Source organism: Pleurodeles waltl, chromosome 7, assembly GCF_031143425.1.
Source record: "Pleurodeles waltl isolate 20211129_DDA chromosome 7, aPleWal1.hap1.20221129, whole genome shotgun sequence".
Taxonomy (NCBI): Eukaryota; Metazoa; Chordata; class Amphibia; order Caudata; family Salamandridae; genus Pleurodeles; species Pleurodeles waltl.
The window spans coordinates 194,474,083-194,494,899 of record NC_090446.1 but is presented as its reverse complement, the minus strand read 5'-3'; the positions used below and the strand labels follow the sequence as shown (position 1 = coordinate 194,494,899).

Below are 20,817 nucleotides of genomic sequence, written 5' to 3'. Positions count from 1 at the left end.
TGCCCCTTTTGTGGTCTCCCTTTTGTGGTGTAGTTATTGTGTCACTGGTGTGAGTGTGTTGTGCAAACACTTTACACATCGACTCTGGGGATAAGCCTGACTGCTCTGTGTCAAGCTATGAGGGGGCGAGCACAGGTTATCTTTGGTACGTAACTTACTTACTTGCCCTGACTAGAGTGGAGTTTCTGCCTGGCTGAGGTGTGATAATTTAGCCAACCAGAAACTCAATTTCTAACACACCCACAAAGAGTAAGCTCATTGCTATTGACTACCTGCACTTTTATAGTTATGACAGGCAAAATGTTCCAAAACACTAGTAAATGTACTCCAGCTCAGTCCTGGACTACGTCAAGCACCACACATGGCCAATTGCTGGATTTGCAACAACCTCCCATGGAATATAATGGAGGCATGAACTTAAAATAAAACTCCTTAGGAAGTAATGTTAAAATGAATTACCTTGTTTGAGTTTTAGTAAATACATATACATGTGAATGAATGATTAATACATATATATAAATACAAAAATCCATGATACTTTACTATACATGGTTTTTAAACTTTTAAAAAAGTATAAATACATGTAACTTTTAATATCTTGTAAAAAATGCAAATTATTTCACATTCATTGCATATTTAACATTTAGTGATCTTTAATATATACTAAATAAAAATACACATTTTACTGTAGATCCGTTATTTTAAAGGACATCTTTACATAACTGTGTATACATTAATTATATATTTAAATTAATTAATATACTTTGAAGAGTACTTCAACATTTATATATTTTTTATTTGTTCAAGGTTTTAAAAAATATATCAAAAATATTTGAGATTATTTAGACATATTCCATAAAAAAAAATTAAAAAAATGTAATAAAGTGTTTTTATTTTTGCCTATATTTTATAAGAGGGAAAGCTCCACCTCGGTGGTGGGGACCGCCACCTACGTGTGAAAAATTACTAGTAGTAATTTTACATCCGTAAGTGTGACACCATCCCCTGGTTTCAGGTGGTGAGGACACGTAAGTCCACACTTTTTAGTAGCTTTCAAATCGGAAGTGGGGAATAGCAAAAAGTGGTAACGTTTCTACAACTGGAAAAGTAAATGTACACATGAGTAAATCTACACTTTTAAATTTACCATTGTTCATAGGGCCATTCAATGTCAGTCAATGCCCTTTATGCAATAAAAAATAATACATAATTGGTAACACATTGGTTATGTGCTGGACCTCCTAGTGTCAAAGTGTGCAACTTAGAAATAGTTAATTAATTAATTAAATGAGGGCATTGGGAAACATCATTAAGGACAAAGGGGGTTATTCTAACTTTGGAGGAGTGTTAATCCGTCCCAAAAGTGACGGTAAAGTGACGGATATACCACCAGCCGTATTACGAGTTCCATAGGATATAATGGACTCGTAATACGGCTGGTGGTAAATCCGTCACTTTTCCGTCACTTTTGGGACGGATTAACACCTCCTCCAAAGTTAGAATAACCCCCTAAGTGTCCATTATTGCTTGAGACTGACTGATTGGAACCAGCCTGGAGATGCATTTTTCAGTTTATTTATGGCTTTTGCACAGAGGTTGTAGCACTAATTGATCTCTGTTGGGGCATATTTATTGCCTTCAACTGGTGGAGCCCATTGGGACCCAGGGGTGAACCTGCCTGCAGTGGGATCTCAATCAAGTTTTTTCCCTACTGACCTTAATAGACATATGAACTTTTTCACATCTATCACCACTCTTCTTACCTAAACTGTAACTGAAGTTCCCTATCTGTAGCCTATAGTCTTTATACCTTTTGTCCAAACATTGAGGCCTATTTATCTGATTTTATCTGTGTGTTGAGAATGCTAACATTAGTCTGAACTTCAGGATTCCATTGTCTTCCCTTACCCCCTTCCCGCCAAGGGAGATCTTTCAAGATAAGATGGATGAGAGCCAGCAGAGCTGCATAGATACTTTCACACAATGAATGGTCAACCTCTCTCCCTGTGAGAATAGAATAGTGGAAGGCACCCTGTCCTCTCTCAAGCAGACATCACCTTGATTGTCATCCAAACCGGCACTCCCTAGCCATTAGCTTGATCAAGCAATCGTTCTAGTTGATGCAGCATGGAGGCAGATTTCTGGGAATTCAAGGACAAACTTGGATGCCCTTAGTCCTTCCAAACTAATCACATGAGGTTCAAGGAACTCCTGAAAACTGAACAATTTAGACTCGGAATCTAAATGGAATGTCCCGACTCGCTGGTGCCGGAAATACGAATGATCAACTACAGGCTCCACTTTAGGTAATCAGGCACTTTCTCCTCCTGTGTACGGTTGCGCTGAATAACTGAAAAGCATTATAAAACTCATAAATAAATCAATAAACATGATGCTCCTACAGTGGCAAGAATCATCATTTTAAAATGTAGAGAAATACTAAATCACTATACGTCACAGCTTGGTGGGAGGAAAACTGCAGTGACTCAGAGACCAAATAAAAGGAAAGCACACGCACTTCCATAGAATCAGGGCACACAACTGTCACAACATAAACATGGCACTGGTCAGGAAATTGCAGATGCATTTGCATCCTACTACAAGACCCTCTACTTCCCAGAAATTGTTCGAGAAGCAGATCGGATAAACACCTTCCTGGATGGTGTTCACTTGCCTTCAGGGGATGGCAGGCAGTTGCTTCAGTGTGAGATATCCAAAGAGGAAATAGAACATGCCATCTCAGTTCTACCCTATCACAAAGCCCCGAGTGAGGATTGTTTCTCGGCAGAGTTCTTTATTATTCTCTCATCCTCCTTCTCCTCCTCCTCTCTTAAATATTTTACATCAGTATTGTTTGTTATGGGTATATGTATCAGAATCAACATTTATATCGCTATATATGTATAAGCTGACCTTGAGTGTCACTGTATTTGATTTTATTTATCAGTTCATAAAATTATCAATAAAATAATTAATACAAAATAATATAGATGGAATCTCAAGCTTATGGAAAATATATGTGAAAATGTGTATTTTCAAAAGCAAACTAATGGTTGTGGTTTATTTTCCCTATATCAGTAATAAGGCCATTCCCACATGGAATTTAAACATTGTCCAGCAACCATTCATGACATGTTATCATAAAATAAGAAAAATACAAATAATTAAAAAAGAAATAAAGGTTTATTAGTGAGGTGGACATAAAAGTGAGAAAGGGAAAGAGATGGCGGATGAATCTGGCAGAGGGGAGGGGTAAATAAAGAAAACCGTTAACATGTTTCTGGAATTCAGGTTGAGAAATGAGTCAGCCACTAACATCCATTGTGTGACAGAATGACAGAGAAATGTGTACATTGTTCTATTCAGAAGGTAAACAGAGTAATTTGGTGTTTTCTGCCTAAAAACAACAGAAGAGGTCACAGGGAGTATTTTGTGCTATACGATAGGTCGGAGGTATCGATTGGACACTCTTTCATCTCTCAAACTTTTGAAGCAGCTTGGTTGGTGAGACTTTCAGTTTTAGCTGGAGACTCCCTATTTTCTTTTTAACAAAGTATGACTTTATTACCTGCTAGCTTTAAATTTTAATCTGCATATTCAGAACTCAGTGGCTAAATATTTTCAAGTACACAACTAGCTCTCTGTCGTGCCTCATTCGTCTTCCAGCTGTGAACCCACGCTCAGCGTGCTGTAGAAACGGCTCGGTTAGTTGAATGTTTGTTTCTTGAGGATAGAGGCGATGGCCAGGTCTGGTTTTCGAACGCTGGTGTAGTGTACTCGGCCTCCAGAAGGTTATTTAAACCAGGTTAAATGTCGTGAGAAAGATATGTTATTAGAGCAATTTACAGCTAACAGCAGTGTGGGTGACTAACGAGAGTGGGTGATGGATCCCCCTGGGTGGATGTCACATACCAACAGCTGAGAGGTACACACTGTCAAGAAAAAAAAGGAAAGGACTTGGAAGAGAGAAAATATTGATACAAATGACTGATAGTTCCTCAAACACAATGAACCCTATTCACAAAGGTAAATTTGGTAATACACATATGTTTACAACTGAACTTACCTGATTTTATGACTGTCAAGAAGTCACAAACAGATTCCTGGCAGGTGTAAACCCATTTCCGTGTGCGGAGACCTCCACCACAATCGTGGACCTCCTCACACCCCTAAGTCACACTCAAGGGGGAAGGAAATGAGCAGGTGTGGGCAGCTTCGCAAGTTTGCGAATACTCGCAGCCATGTACATTTATGGGCATTCACATCTCCTCTCATTCTGCTTTCCAACACAGAAACTGTACCAAGGGTGGGCATTAGTACTTTTCCAAGTAAGCAGGAAAATGGATCACCTTGAGATATGGTCAGGGTGCGAAGAAAATGCTTTCTCCAAAGGGAAAAGCATTTTTCCAGGGGAGGAAAAAAATGTGCAATAGCCCAGGTGACCTGCATGCCCTTGGATTTGCAGCTCCTGTTCACTGATGGCCGTACCAAGGGCAAGCAGCACATTAGCCAGTGCAGGTACATGCAGCATCCTCGCCTCCTTCTTCTTGGGGCGCTTTTATTTTGGCTCTAGCGCCCCAGTTGGGCTGAGTCACCCTTCTGCTCCAAGCTGCTGTTCCCATCACCCACCGATAGAGTTGAATATGTGCACGGGCATGCGTTGTTGCAATGCTTCTTCATTGGTCGATGCACCTGCAATAGCTGAAGCTAGCATTGAACCCCGATTGCGAAAACCTCAATAAATAGCTTAGATAATGAATTATGATGGATATTAAAATAAAAAAAAATACCGATTTTTCTAGAGGGAAAAGTTGGTAGTTTTTTTCGCGTTGGTCATTTGGCACTCATTTCAAACTTAATAGACTATTTTTTCTCTTAATAGAAGTGATGTCATCCTTGTAAAGCATCGTCTTAAAATGATGTTTCATTCACCACAACTAATTACCGGAAACAAAACGTGTCTGTAAAAAGAAAGCCTGCTTTGACAGGCACGAGGACTCCTCTTTAGACATGTCCGTGTTCTGTCAGACAGGCCCTGATGTCTGTTAATATTCAATAGAAGCTACGTTAGGGCTATGACCAGGTAATACTGAGCAAACATTTAAAAAAACACCATTCCGTGACTAAACTCAACTCCCCCTGTCCCGCCCCCACCCCACTGATAACAAACAGCACAACCTTGGGGCCTCCATTTACAGCAGCTGAATGCAAGCTTTTAATTTGAGGAAAGCTTAGTCATTCCCCTAATCTAGCAGAAGGAGCATTTTATCAATAGAGGTATAAACCGAGTCTTTACTACATGCAAGGCGTGGTTTAGAGCTAAGTACTCGCTAATACACCCAGGTATCAGCAAATCTTCTGGCAGACACTTTCAACCACGCTCGTTGCCCTGGCAACGATTATTGATGGTCCCGTTAACATTTTTGAACTCACTAGGGACAGCAATATGCTGACATTTCAGAACAAGGAATCCCAAAGCCAATAGGTCTCGCCATTGATTTATAGAACGCTGCTTGACACCCGTGAGGGTATCCAGGCTCTGTCTAGGTGAGTGTAGATGTGTGGTGAAGCTAGCCCCGCATTTACTTTGGCAATGATATGAAGCCACGCTATACGGCAGAGTATATGTTTTGGAGTGTGGCTAAAACTAATTAACAAAATGCTATGAAGCAGCCAGCACTAAGGCGCCTTTCATTAGTCGGCACTGCCCATGCTTTACAACAGGAACAAGATGCAATGGCAAAAGAAAATAATCTCAAAGGCAAGACCTCTTGGTTTTGCCATTGATTGTTAAGTCTTTGCACAGCAGCCCTGTGATTCTGAGCAAATTAGTTATACCCTCCATGCATGAAAAAGAAAACAAAATGTAATTTGGCAAAAATCATATCACATAAAAAAGAAATTGCACCAATGTGCATGTCTTAGTGAAAATACATACAGAAGGTAATAACATCTGTTGTCACAAAAAAAGTAGATAACATCTGTTGTCAGAATACACAACCATTTCAAAGATGAAAAGGTCTTCTTTAAAGTGTGTGTGGCATAGTAGAACATAGCTACAAATGGAAAGAGGTTAATCTAGGACGAAAGGAAAGAGGACAAATTAAAAGTAGTACCTCAAATATAGAGCAATCAGCGGAAGGACAGAAATCAAGCCAAAGGAATCAGTACCAAAAGAAGAGGAAGTGAAGCTAGCATGCAGTGGCCAATTAGAAGACACCAATTAAGAGTGACAATAAAGGCAGCCAATGGTAAGCTAAGAATGTTCTGCAAACCTCTTGTATAAAATCTCTTGCAAGCAAGAGTGCAAGCAGTGTACATGTTGTCAAAGGCAAGACCTAAAAAGGGAACAATGGTGCACCCAGCCATAAGTTTGAAATGAAGGTGGGCTAGGCAGTGGTCACTAACATGACAATGACCTGTTCTTTATACAGGATGCCGTTCCATAGATTTTGTTGTCTCTAAACACTGTAAATAAATGTGTTACCACTGCTAAAGGTTTATCATGCTGAGACAAAGACCTAATTTCCAGGCTACAGTTAATTGCTAGATTCGATGGGAGAAATGCTGAGTCTACCTGACCAAGACAGATGTCAAAATTACAAGGATGTCAGCACAAGGGATATTACAAAACAATGTCTTCTTTTTGTCTGGCTCCTTTATCGATATTTCTGACTGCTCCACCTCGGCCATAGTTTGAGATGCACCACCTGTTGAGCATTCTCCACCGGACATATCTACATTTGGTCAGGGGTTCGCAGACTGAAAAGCATGACCCGATATTTGAAGTGCATCAAGCTAGTGCAGAACTGTGTTTTCCATTTATCACCTCTTTAGACGGTGACTAGAAGGTACAGAGCTTGGAGATCAAGCTTTCTGAATGTCTTTGACTCTGATCTAACAGAAGAGGTGTCAAGGGCAGTGGAATACAATTTTAACACTCAGATTCTTTAAAAAGTTTAAGTACATTGTAAGCCCCCTCAACATTATGGAACTGATTTGGGTTTTCAGTCTATTTTAGGGAGTCCCTTTAGTGAGCTCACATTATTGGGGGGCTCACAAGGAGCAAAATGAAAAACATAGGGCCTCATTTACAAGGCCCGTGGCACAGGACAGTGCAGCAACTCCTTTGCTGCTCTGTCCTGCACCACCGGAAAAGGACAGAAATGCATTTGTACGTTGCATTTCTTTCCTCCCCCCTGTGCTGTAGCACAAACTGCTGCCTATCGCCAATGCAGACACTCTCGCACCATGGTGCAAAAGGTGCCTGAATTGTGGGGATGTAACACAAAAGGTGTTTTCCTCTTTCTATGTGTGCTGCAGAATGCAACACACATAGAAAGAGGAAGAAACGGGTAGAAATGAAGATATTTCACCTCGTTGTGTTACTCTTCTGCCACCCTTGCGGTCGCATAGGAATCTGACACATTCCCAGACTTGTAAATCTGGAAATGCGTCAGAATCTGTCAGATTCCATGGGTGTTGCATGGAAACACCCCAAGTAACAACGATGGAATGCCCATTTTATGCAGTGTTATACCTGAAATGGAGGAAGAGCCATGATCCGATTAATAAAAACATCTATGGACGGGCAGTTAAATAATATCATCAAATGATAGGGAGGGCCATAACATCATACTTTAGCACTCAAATTGAAACCGCAAGCTGCACGGTTAGTGAGCTTTATAGAACATGTAACAAATTAATGACAGCTCCTATTCTTACAGAGTTCCTGCCACCTTCATTGGAAAGTTTTAACATGTATGCCATGGCTTTCACTAACAAAGCAGTAAATATTTTTGACTCTCTACTGAGGAATACTCTATCTGGTACTATTTTAACTGAGGGTTTATCACAAGGAACTTATCGGTCAACTTTTAAATTTTTGAATATAGAGGATACGGAAAGGATTTTAAAATCAATAAAATCTATCTCCCCTTCATCCTATTAAAGGCTAGCAAAATCATTCTGCCTGACGGATATTTTAAATAGGTCTTTAGCATATAGTAGCATTTCTGCAATATGGAAGAATGCTGTGGTGAAACCTTTATTGAAAAAAATCAAGTCAGGACACATTTAAAGTGGAGAACTATAGACCAATCTATCTGCTTCCGATGTCTAGCAAAAGTTTGGAGAAACATGTGCATACCAGAGAACTAACTTTCTGAGAGAATCATTCTATTCTCCATCCAAGTTAAACAAGTTTTAGACCAGGGAATAGAACTGAAACTGCTCTCCTAGCTGCCACTGAGGACTATTTTGATTGGGGGTTCTGCAGCGCTGATTATGCTAGACCTCAGCGCTGTGTTTGATACTGTTGCTCATACTATCTTGATTCAGAGACTAGAAATGATTGGCACCAAAGGCCCATCCCTTAAGTGTATTCGGGATTTTCTTAACAATATGAGTTTTCAGGTATATGAAGAAACCTTCTTTTCAACTAGTTTCCAGACAGCATGGGGGGTTTCTCAGGCTCCTCATTAAGTCCAACGTTGTTTAACCACTTGAAAGAATTGTTTAGGTCACATGGTCTAGAGTTGGTCTCTCACCCCGAAATCTCAGCAGGCCTCTCTAGAATTAAATGCCTGCTTGTAGGAAGTCATGGAATGGATGTCAGTCAGCAATCTAAAACTTAATGGGGACAAGACAGAAGTTCTTGTGGTGGGCAACAATGCTTCCTCTTGGGGAGAGGTGCTCTGGCCACAGTATCTCGTGAGCACTCAGCTCCCTCCGCAACAAGAGCCTGGGCTTTTGGCTTGACAATAAGCTTACCATGGAAACCCAAATTAGTAAGCTGGCTTTATCTTGTTTTGGGCTACTATGGACATTAAGGAAAACATTGCAATGGCTACGGCCGTATTGAAGAGGATAGTTACTCAGAGTCTGATTATTTCCCGGTTGGACTACGGCAATGCCTTATTCTTGGGAAGCCCCAACTATATTTTGCGCTTACAGGTTATTCAAAATGCGGCAGCCCAGTCACTTGTTAATATTATGAGATTCCACTCAGCAGCCCCAGTGCTGATATCGCTACATTGGCTCCCAATACAGAGACAGATTCAATTCAAGGTACTATGCATTGCTCACCGGGCTATAGAGGGCAGAGGTTCTTGATTCATCCATAAATTGCTTCTGCCGTATACTCCAATAAGATCCTTATGTTCTGAAAACTCTCTGTTATTAGGCATCCCAAAGTCAACAGGACCAGGAGTGGTGGGTGTTCTTTTGCTTTTCTGACCACCAAGCTGTGGAATTATCTCCCTTTTAGATTAAAACAAGTTCAGCCAGAGTTGGCCTTCAGAAAACTCCTGAACACTCACCTATATCAGTAAGTTTTACTGTCAAATTTCTGCGGGCGTGCTCTTGTTCTAACCACCTGGAGGCCTCTAAGGATAGCTGTGCACTATATAAAACACTAAGAATATATCAGAATATAAATGGGTCCGTATTCATAAGGCCATGAAGAGCCACGCAGGGTGGCTTTGCGTGGCCTTGTAAATATGGGATGGCACACTGTGCCACCGGAACGTTAAAAAAAAAAACGGACTCTCCGGTGCTGCATTGTGCCACTAGGGCCTCGTAAATGAGGCCCATAGAGACTAAACAGAAAAAAAGTTATAGAAAAACTGCATGTTGCGTAGAGCCATGCAGGGGAAGTTACGTCCCAACAATTTCACTTATAGATGAGCACGAAAAAGTGTGAATTTGTTTTAAATGTTAAAGTCAACACTCAAGTTTGCTTGTACACTCTTGTATATTTTGAGTAAATGACGCTTAAGTAATTTTCCTGAAAAGGTATTCATGTCATTGCAGTTGCACAGCAATGGAAGAACTGTTGCAGACACACAAAATTCACGTTGTATGGAACTTTATACCACAAGTTACTCTTTTACTGCAAATGCACTTGTTTTTCAAAACTGACTATACAGCATCAGTACCCGAACCCCCACCAGGATTGTAGGAAGCATTTTGATGTAAGGCTGACCATTATATATTAATTTATCTCTGCTCAAATGTCCCAACACCACTATTATGGCAGCCCTATAATGGGAACTGTACTGCCCTGGAGTCTGGTTTCAGCAGGTGTAACATATCACAAAATGCTAATCACTTTGTTAATATATTCAAAATCACACAATTACACCTTCACAATGCATTAGTAAATGTGCCATTTTAGGTGTAATTCTATAAAAATCTGAAAAATTATGCATGTTTTGGGATAATACTGCCAGCTTTACCACAGTGTGCTATGTTGCTGGCTAGAATCTTTTTTTAAGCATGTGTAAGGTGTTTTCCAAAATAGCTATGTAAACGATAGTTCTATATCTAGCTACAAATGCAAAATCATATTAGTGTGATTCTGTCCAGAACACAAATCCAACCACTGAAAACAGGGCAAAGTTAGGTGGATGGTGAATGCTGGTAAACTAGTTTATGTCAGTTTCATTGAACCTTATCACACGAATTTAAGTGTGTCCTTGACAAAGACAAATATCCCACACTGCAGGAGGCCACGGCTAGCACTGGGCAAATGGGGGAGTGTCTGGGTCATCTCTGTCCATGCTTCTCTGCAATATCACACCCACCTGCGGAAACAGAGAATTGAAAAATTCTGGAGTGGTACAACGACCAGTCCAAAGCTGGGCAGTATAATCACACCGCTATAGGACAACCAAAACCAATTCCAAAGAACAGTGAAAGACACAACTAATGACAGATTCATAATTTATTGAAAGTAAGATCAGGCAGAGGGAGTTCATCAAAGGGGAAGAGGTCAAACAAAAGAAGGGGTTTGGAGACAAGAATCCAATCCTGCAGACCCCTCAAGAGAGAGGTCAGAAAATTAAGATCTGGGGTGATGGGAGAAATATATTAGAGGATAGAAGGATAGAATTATGTTTCCCAAATGAAGAAACAGAGGGTTGAGGCCTTTTAAATGTCTGTATAACTGTTCATCAGAGTAAAGGTTGTCTTCTAAGATATTTCAATAAACATGGCCTATACTTATCAGTGCTACAGTTGCTGTGCTGCTGAGGGCAGAAGCCAAACAGTAGTCTATTTCTCTGAAAGCTGTTATGAGGTGCAAGGTGAAAAGGCCACTCAGTATACTGAGTGACTAGATAGAAACAAGGAGCTATTTTAAGTTCTTTGACTAGGCAAGGCCAGAATAAGGGAGACCAACCAAAGGTGGCTGCTTTAAAAAACGAACATTTAGCTCTTCATAAAACATTAACACAATCTTGCTTACCCATTGAGACAAGCTTTATTCATGTGTCATAATGTTTAAAGACCTTACCCATAGAAATATCTGAATATGGGACCATGGGCCAGATGTAGCAAATGGTTTGCGAGTCGCAAATGGCAAAAAACGCCGTTTGCGGGTCGCAAACCTGAGTTTGCTATGCAGAAATGCATTTTGCGAGTCGGGACCGACTCGCAAAATGCATTTCAGAGTCGCAAATAGGAAGGGGTGTTCCCTTCCTATTTGCGAGTCGCAGTGGTATGCAACTCCATTTGCGACCGCATACGCGGTCGCAAATGGAGTCGCAGTTACCATCCACTTGAAGTGGATGGTAACCCACTCGCAAACGGGAAGGGGTCCCCATGGGACCCCTTCCCCTTTGTGACTGGACCCCATATTATTTTTTCAGGGCAGGTAGTGGTCCAAGGGACCACTACCTGCCCTGAAAAAATTCCGAAACAAAAGGTTTCGGATTTTTTTTTAAGTGCAGCTCGTTTTCCTTGAAGGAAAACGGGCTACACTTGAAAAAAAAACTGCTTTATTTACAAGCAGTCACAGACATGGAGGTCTGCTGACTACAGCAGGGCTCCATGTCAGTGAGTGCCCATAGTCGCTATGGGGCCGCAATTTGCGACCCACCTCATTAATATTAATGAGGTGGGTCTTTGCGACCCCATAGCAACTCGCAGACGGTGTCTGAGACACCGTTCTGCATTGCAAATTGCGAGTTGCAATTTGCGAGTCGCTCGGACTCGCAAATTGCAAGTCGCAATTTGCAAAGTACCTACATCTGGCCCCATGTCCTACATCAAGGTGTTTTTGCCATCCTTCTAAATGCAGCTGCAAGACTAAATTGAAAAGTAGGGTTAATATGTTATTGTGTATGTTTGCGAATTTTATGCATGTCATGAGATAAGTATCTGAAGAATTCATGTTTATAAATTAATGGGATTCATTTTATTGAACTGAAGTACTTCTTGCAGCCGTACAGAACGAGCGAGACAGAATAAGCACTAGAAGGTCAAGTTATGAAGATAGCAGTCTGCCTTCAATCAATGCACTAATTCAAGCAGAAGTCCTTTCACAACAGGTATATTTTATGCCACTAATACTATACTGACACAGCGTGCTAATATATGTTCCATACTGGTTATAACACTAGCCAGGTCCTACATGTGATAAGCTCACAAGCAGCAGACTACATTGAAACTTTAATTATCTGAGAAATGTTTTGTCTCAATCCATATTTAACTAGCACAAAATGTATGAGAGTGCCATAGAGTGATGAAATGTGATTGAATGTCATTTAAATCCTCATATTCACTTCCTACTGAGCTATACCAGTAAACCTTTCAAACAGCATTTTCAATGTATCTCAAGATCGCCTTTAAATGGGGTTTTAACCATCTAGTAGACTTAATGGATCTAATCGAAAAGGACTTCTATTCACCTTTTGAAGCTGAATTTTTAAACAATGGGGTGCCACTATTGTCTTTATCTGCCTTCAGCTTCCACTTACAGAACTGAATGTCCGTTCTTGCAGAAGTAGTCATTGTCCCAATTTGACTTCCCAAATCTATCTGCAAAGAAACCCAAAAATATTCATCTAAGTATAATATGTGTCCCATATTGCAAGACAGAGTACTAGCCAAGTTGAACTATGGTATCTCTCCATTGAGCGATATTTAGCAAGAAATACTGCCACTGATAAAAGGTGCAAAATACAAAGATACTGCCTGATCTTAGGTAGTATTGTACCAGAATATTGAGGGCATCTTTCACAGACTACATTTTGTTTCATGTAAAGTAGTACTACTACCTACTTCAAAATGTAATTTATAAACAGACAGGTGGAAATCACCACCAGTCTCACCTTTATGTTCTCTAGGGAGATGCTCACACATGAACATTTAATACTTAGTAAATGTGGGTGGAACCATGGGAGTAGTTGGAACATGGGGAATGTATACTATAAATGGGAGGGGTTTGGTGAGAAATGATTAGGTATTTGGGAGGGAAAGCAACCGCCCACTAAACAGTATACCCATTGTTATTCATAAACCGCACTTCTCAAGTTACTACAGCCAAAAAGTACCCAAAACAAAAGTTAATATACTCCAGCTCAGACATGGAGTAAGGCTAGCACCAGACATTGCCAACTACTGCTAATGCAACACTGTCCCATAGAAAGTAATGGAGGCCGGGATCTAAAATAGAAGCTCATAGGAAAAAATTGTAAAACAAATTATTCATTTTTACTGTTTAATTTTATATATATATAGATATATATATATATAAAACTTTGAATTAATGTTAATATAAATAAATAAAACATTATTGTATGATAACATATTATAATAATCCTTTTTTAATTAAAAAATCAATGTAATGTTAATTTAAAATAATGAAAATCATTTATTTAAAATATATGTATAACAGTTTGTAATTTTTACACATCATTTCGCCATTAATCCAACCTGGTGATCATGCCCACATAATTGATGTGTCACATATCATGCTTTTACAAATAGAAACATACCAAAGAATACATTGGGTAGTACTAATAACTTCTAAAAAAAATCTGTGAACGAATAAAATATCTTTTAACTGTTCGTGCCAAGATCATGATCATAAGTTCATATACATTAGAATATAATTGATAAAACCAAACTGAACACCCTTGTCTGTCACTCAGTGGCAAGAGATTCTGAGCACAGTATTCATAATACAATATCTTTAGTCAAAAGTCAACTTGAAAAATAATGCTTGTGAGTGATGCAACTTTAAGCATAGGGGGTCATCCGCTGAAGTTCCCCCGACAGAATACCGCTGCGCGGTCAAAAGACCGCCGCAGTAATTCTGAGTTTCCCGCTGGGCCGGCGGGCGACCGCCAGAAGGCCGCCCGCTGGCCCAGCGGGAAACCCCCTTCCACAAGGATGCCGGCTCCAAATGGAGCCGGCGGAGTGGAAAGGGTGCGACGGGTGCAGTTGCACCCGTCGCGATTTTCAGTGTCTGCTAGGCAGACACTGAAAATCTTTGTGGGGCCCCCAGGGGCCCCATGACACCCGTTACCGCCATCCTGTTCCTGGCTGTGAAAACCGCCAGGAACAGGATGGCGGTAAGGGGGTCGGAATCCCCATGGCGGCGCTGCAAGCAGCGACACCGTGAAGGATTCCCTGGGGCAGCGGGAAACCAGCGGGACACCGCCGGTTTCCCGTATCTGACCGCGGCTGTACAGCCGCGGTCAGAATGCCCACGGAAGCACCGCCAGCCTGTTGGCGGTGCTTCCTCCAACCCCGGCCCTGGCGGTCCATGACCGCCAGGGTTGGAATGACCCCCATAGTTTCCTGAAAGAGATACAGTATAGCAGGTGTTGCTAAAATATTCAAAGACATTGTAGAAAACTGACCTGTGCTTAATCTCAGAATAGTGCCATTGGATCATCCAGGCATATTAATGAAGCATCACTAAAAATAAAAGAAACAGAATCAGACATCCTATGGTGCAGGCTTCCTAGTCCCCCTTGACTATCAGACAGTGTCAAGAAGCATGATGACGTCACTGTAGCAACCCAGCAGTGTGTTTCCTTGTCCTAGGGGTGAAAGCGACCCATCTTTATCACACACCATCTACAATGTCCTCTAGAGATAGACGCCTGCATCAGGGGACTCGTCAGGAACGTCTTTGAGTCTCATGCGAAATGGATGCCTGTATTAATATTTGTCACTTTTAACATGATTATGACTGTATTTAATTTCTCCCATTATGCAGATAACGACGCCTATGTCTGTAATAAATGGAGACATACGAGCAAAAAAGATTGCAAATATTACAGATGTCTGTGAGTCTATGAAACAACAGCTGCTGGTCCTAGTGGAGTGGGCTAAATATATTCCAGCATTTTGTGAGCTGCCCCTGGATGACCAGGTTGGTAATTTCACATTTAAAGGAATAGTAATCAATCATGTGAAAACAATTGAAGTAACTAAAATGTGTGCATTTTTATAGAGCAAAATATACTGAGCATGCAGTTATTTAGTTCTCATAAAAAATACTTCTACCAAAACAACTTTGCCTGAAGCGTATAGCAATCATTCATCTATTCATTTATAGTGTATTTTCCACAAAGCATGTCCACCAAAAGACCTAGGAGCATATTTACAAGGAATTGGCGCAGCGCATCACTGCGCCAAAATTGGCAGTCCCACACTGCGTCACTTCAGAAATTCAGAAAATTTGCAGTATTTACAAAAATACGGCACACTCCTGTTTCCCCTAGTGCTGGAGCTAAATTTAGCTGCTTAGCACCATAGTGCAAGGGTGCCTGTGTTGCAGGGATGATTTGTCTATGTGCAGGAAGGTGTCCCTTTGTGCACATGAACAATCAATAATGGCGATTTGCTACTCCTATGTGTGTTGCAGCACGCAGCACACATAAAAGTAGGACATTGTCATTAGTTAATGATTGTTTATGTGCAGTAAAGGACATCTTCCTGCTCATAGACAATCATTAATTGCCTTTTGTAGAATGCAGCACACATAGAAAAAGCAAAAACGAGGGGAACTAAAATATTTCTCCTTGTTGCACCATGCTAACGCCACCCATGGGATGGCATTAGTTTTTGGCGCTGCCTCAGATTTACGTTTCCTTGTAAATCTGGGGCAGTGTCAAAAAGCAATGGGTGTTGTGTGGGTACGCCAACAGCAACACCCATTGCACACCTCTCTGCTGTAGAAAACTGCATCTGGGGGCCCATATTTACAAGGCAGTGTTAAGCCACAAAAAGTTTAAATATGGTGCAGGCACAGTGCCACCAGAGCATCACAAAAAGTATCACTCTGGTGGCACTAGGGGCTTGTAAATCTGCACTCTGATGTGCTCCCTGTCATGTGACCCCATATTACAATAAGAGCACACTGACCCTGTTTGCACTGCGGGACTCCTTTAAGTAGGTGCACCAGACACAAACAAGGCAGTTTAGCCAATTACTGATAATGCACTGCCACCAGGGCCACTGTGAACTCGAAATGCCCTGAGGGAAATGAATTAGTGAAAGACAGGCCAGCATACTGAAGCCACCAGTCCGCATTCCACTGTGCAAGCAGCAGCTAGAAAGTACTTTCAGGGCGAACAGATATTCGCTTGTAGGCAGGTGCTGTGAGTGACTGCACCCGCTTGCAGTGGAATTTCTTGGGGTCTATGGGACACTCTTTTGCCATTCCAGAAAGGCACGCTGGAGGCAGGTACACTTTGTAGAGCACAGTCAATAAACCTCCTGATTTCCTCTTTGCATCTGCGCCTGTCTCTATAATATGGCGCAGGTGCAGAGACAAACTGTTTCTCTCATTTGCATGGCTCATGTCCCCCCCCCAAATGTGGGACCGACCCATTCAGGTAGCATCTGAACAACTTGTGGAGCATCCCTGTTTCACAGACAGGGGCAGCACGAGCGTCTGCATCTCCTTATGTCATACAAACGTGACCCAGGGACGCATAAAGCGGGCACACATGTCCACTGAGACCCAGTGTACATAATACAGCCCCGGATCTGTGTTTACCTGACAGACTGCAACATTCTATTTCTTTGTAGCTAGCATGATCACAGCAAATTAAATCTATCAACCCAGCAACCTCCGTTGAATTTGTAGCTTTGGAAATCATTTAACCTCTACAGTGCGGGCGTCGGCCACCTCCCTGGTGCGGGTCACCTGGTGCGGGTCTCTACTAGTGGCCGACACCAGGGAGGGTGGTTTAAAAACCCCCGGGAGACACAGAAGATCTTCTGTCTCCCCCCCGCCCCTTTGTGACGTCAGCGCCCTGGGAGGTGTGCTGACGCCATTGTTTGTTTTCTCCACCATTTCTTTTCTTCTCCGGTGAGGAAAACAGGCCTAACCGGCCTTCCGGATGTTCAGTAAGGCCTCGATTGAAAGGGGAGATTCTCCTCTTTCAAACAAGGCCTTACTGAACCGGTTTCCTGGCCATCGCAGCACAGCTGCAATCGAGGGCCACAAAACTCCTAGTAGTCACCAGGGATTTCACTTTAGGGGGGGTCTGCCCCCTCGGCAAACGGGTCACTCCCCCCACCCCCGGGGGCAAATTCTTTTTCTTAAAGGTGGGTTTACCCCCCAGAGGCACGATAGTGCCAGATCGCGCCCCCCAGGGGTGTAAAAAATTAACACACCACGGGGGGAAGGCTCAGCAGCTAAGGGGTTAAAATGATTTGTGAGATGAAAAGAAGAACATGTACAAAGATGGTTAAAACTTTTTGCTAACCTTTATAATTTCCTCAGTCATTTCTTGATTATTCTGCTCTGCAATATTGTTATGTATCGTATTGTTCCTGCAGTCTACACTGGGCAATATTTTTCCAGGTTTGTTGGCCCATCGCTGTTTCTTGTCAAGGTTCAATTGCTCTTCCCATGAAAACATGTTACTTTCTTAACAACCAATTCCTCTTTGCTTTTGACAACTGTAAATTGTCAACCCACGTTTTAAATTCTGGAGTCAATTGGTCCTTTTTACCTCACTATTTACCAATTTTGGCCCTCATGTAGGAAGTAAATCCACTGGCTAAGACAGCCTTTATCGTTTCCCCATCAATATCTCGAAGGGGCTGCTTGTATGCAGTTTATTTTTCCCTAAGATTATACTTTAATTCGAAGGTTTTACCTTGAAGTTGGACGCAACTGAAAATCGTAAATTTTCTGGACAAATCTCCAACTATCCAGTGGTAGATTGTACTGCATGTTTAAAGTTTCTTCCAGAAATTGCACGACTTTCAGTTACCTCCAAACTCTAAATGAAGCCGTTAATATTTTAATATTTTAATATTTCTCTTTCCAATATCCATCTATGTGATGTTCAAAAAGCCTTTCACCAGGAATACAGAATAACAATAACTTCCAAATCTGACACCATTTTAATTCAAATCTGGACATTTTCGTATCAAAACCATATATTATGTAAAGCAAGTTAACAATTAGCTTCATTTACTCATTAGCCTTGGTCAAGTACTCTGGAAGTAAGTGTATTGTGATTTTGATCAATTCTGACTTTTGATTTACGTTAAAACCTCCTTTCACTATTTTGGATTCAATCCTTTCACCACATTCTTCCAATACCTAATGGTATGATGGTGAATTAGATATTGTTGATATTAAGGCCTTTTGCATCTGCCTTTTAATTTGACTTTTGTTCTGCTCCTGCTTGAGTCAGCTTTCGAATTTATTGTTTTAATTAAAAAATCCTCTAAAAAGTACTTCTTGAATTTCTTAGTAGTGAGTTGGTGCATAATTTTGTATGTCCCGTGGCTCACTTTGAAATATGCAAAGTGTTTTTGCTTGCAATACAAGGACATTGTACAATATTCTTGGCTAGGTTGTCTTTCATATTCAAGAGGCTTCTCAGCATGTCATATTCCAAGTTTTAATTTGCAATTCTGTCTGGGTAAATCTTACTTTTTCTTAATCATACTATAGTAGTTAGGAACTGTAGCTCTATTAAAATACCACTTCATCCTCGATTTGCAAACTTGTGTTTCCCTATATAGTATCTTTTCTGTCCTACGAATCCCCTGATGCAAGCTAGATGATGCTAGATTTGTCACTTTCTATCCTTGCCTATTTGATTTGAAACTCTTTAAAGTTCAAGCTCATACAACTTGTTTGCCTCATTAATTCTGCCTTTTTCAAGTGGTGTACTCTCACACTTGTGTTTTCTGATCACGGAGCTACATCGAAAAGCATTCTATATCACTTTTTTAAACTTTTTTGTTTACCTTTTTTCATCTTTTGCTGAATTTTACTTTTAGCCTGACTTTTCTTAATCCTATTTAGCAGGTTTCCTGCATCTTAGGGGAAATGCCACTCTGGTATCTTCTTAAAGCATCACCATCAATTTGTCCGGGAAGTGAAGGATAAGTGAAAAGTCAAACAACTAGTAAATCTGTTCTTTCCTGGATGTCCTAACAAATTATGAACTTTGTAAATTCCCTGGTAGTCAATGTTTCTATGATTTATAGTATGTAGAGATTACATTAATAGCTGGCCAATAAATGATGAGCATTAAATATCAGGAAGTAATATCAAGCCATAATATTGATCCAATTAAAATTATTCTATCTATCTTATCTATGAACAGTGGAGTATTTGTGAATGATATGAGGGAAACATAAACTAACATGGAATCCTTTTAAATAGTTCAACATGTGTATCATTCTTTGCAAAGTGAAATGCATTTATTGGTATTATTTATTGTGGTATAAATATAACACATATTTTCAGGTAGTTGGTTGAAATTCAGGACTTGGCATCCAGACCAGGATGTCCAGCATCTAGCTGATGGTCAACAGCACCAAGATAGAATTCCCGTTATTTGACAAGAACAGCAAGCACAAGCAGAACACCCACTAAGAGTCTCATGGTGCTATATGGACATTGAGTTGTATAGGGTGGAGTGGGGACTCGCAAGGATCCATTCAACCAAATCCATGAAACAATTACATGATAGGGAGGATTCCCGACAATTCTACCACCAGGTGAATATAATGCATAGAACTAGGTGTTCCTAAAATTTCTGATTTTATTAGTTTTGGATCAGAGCATATAAAAAGTGGGAGTTGATCCACCAAATAATGTGGAAAATCTTTCCAAGATTGGTGCTCTGTTGTCTCTCTGTGTTTCTGCCCGTTTGTCACTTGGGTCTCCTAGGAGGTATTATTCAGGTACACTGAGCAAAATTTGCTTCTCAGCTTCCATGTTATCACTTCTAAGTTCTCATTATTCGATTTACTTTTTCTTACCTGGTTATCCGTCAATAGGTTTGAGGGAAGGGGGCACTCCAGGTCATATTTAGACTGACAGTGGTGGGAGTGGTGACTCAAGAGACTGTAATGAATTTGGTCCATTATAAATGTAGTTAGTAGTGGTAGTAGTAGTGGAGGGAGAGGCCTGGGAGAGACAGGATTGGTGTATTTTGACTGGGACCCATCATTCTTACGTCCATTTCCAGCTTGCTTTTGTATCAGCTGGCAATAGGCCACAACTCAAGCTTTGCTCTTGTTGCCTGTGATTTCAATCACAACTCCTCAGCGAAAAACATCCCCAATATAGATACCTACCTACCAGTAAACCTATGTGCTGGAATAAGGTTTTAGCATATTTCACTGTATAGTCAAAGTAGCATTTAAAACATTGATGTTCCCGACCTGTAATCACCTTCTTTCTAAAGGGATCACCCGCATTTTTTAAACTATTCTGTCAGAGTTTTCCTCTTCGTCCATTTTTTTTCCTACATCGCAAACACAGACCCCGCCAAACACCACAAACAGCAAATTGCAGTCACTTACTCCAACCACTCCACACTCCTCCCTGCAATTCTTCATAAGCTGACTCTTCCCCCCAGGAATTTTCTTTTAAAGGGTCCAAACGTTTCTCCATACTTCTGATGGATAATATTCTGGTTTCAATATTAATATATACAAGTCATACCAAATTATATTTGATTTCCCATGCAACAAATGACTCTATGGCCTTAACGCCATATTTATACTTCTGTGCAAAAATGGTGCACAGGA

General features: G+C 40.8%; 1 protein-coding gene across 3 annotated transcripts in view; it reads left to right on the top strand.

The window, feature by feature from the left end:
- Positions 1-20,817, top strand: part of HNF4A (hepatocyte nuclear factor 4 alpha) — a 558,778-nt gene that overhangs the window by 513,195 nt on the left and 24,766 nt on the right. For 2 of the 3 annotated variants that reach the window (XM_069243562.1, XM_069243561.1), the window contains 2 exons: positions 12,214-12,332; positions 15,014-15,169. In XM_069243562.1, coding sequence (XP_069099663.1) covers positions 12,214-12,332; positions 15,014-15,169 — 275 coding nt within the window. The remainder of the gene's footprint in view (positions 1-12,213; positions 12,333-15,013; positions 15,170-20,817) is intronic. The other variant, XM_069243563.1, reaches the window with a different exon arrangement.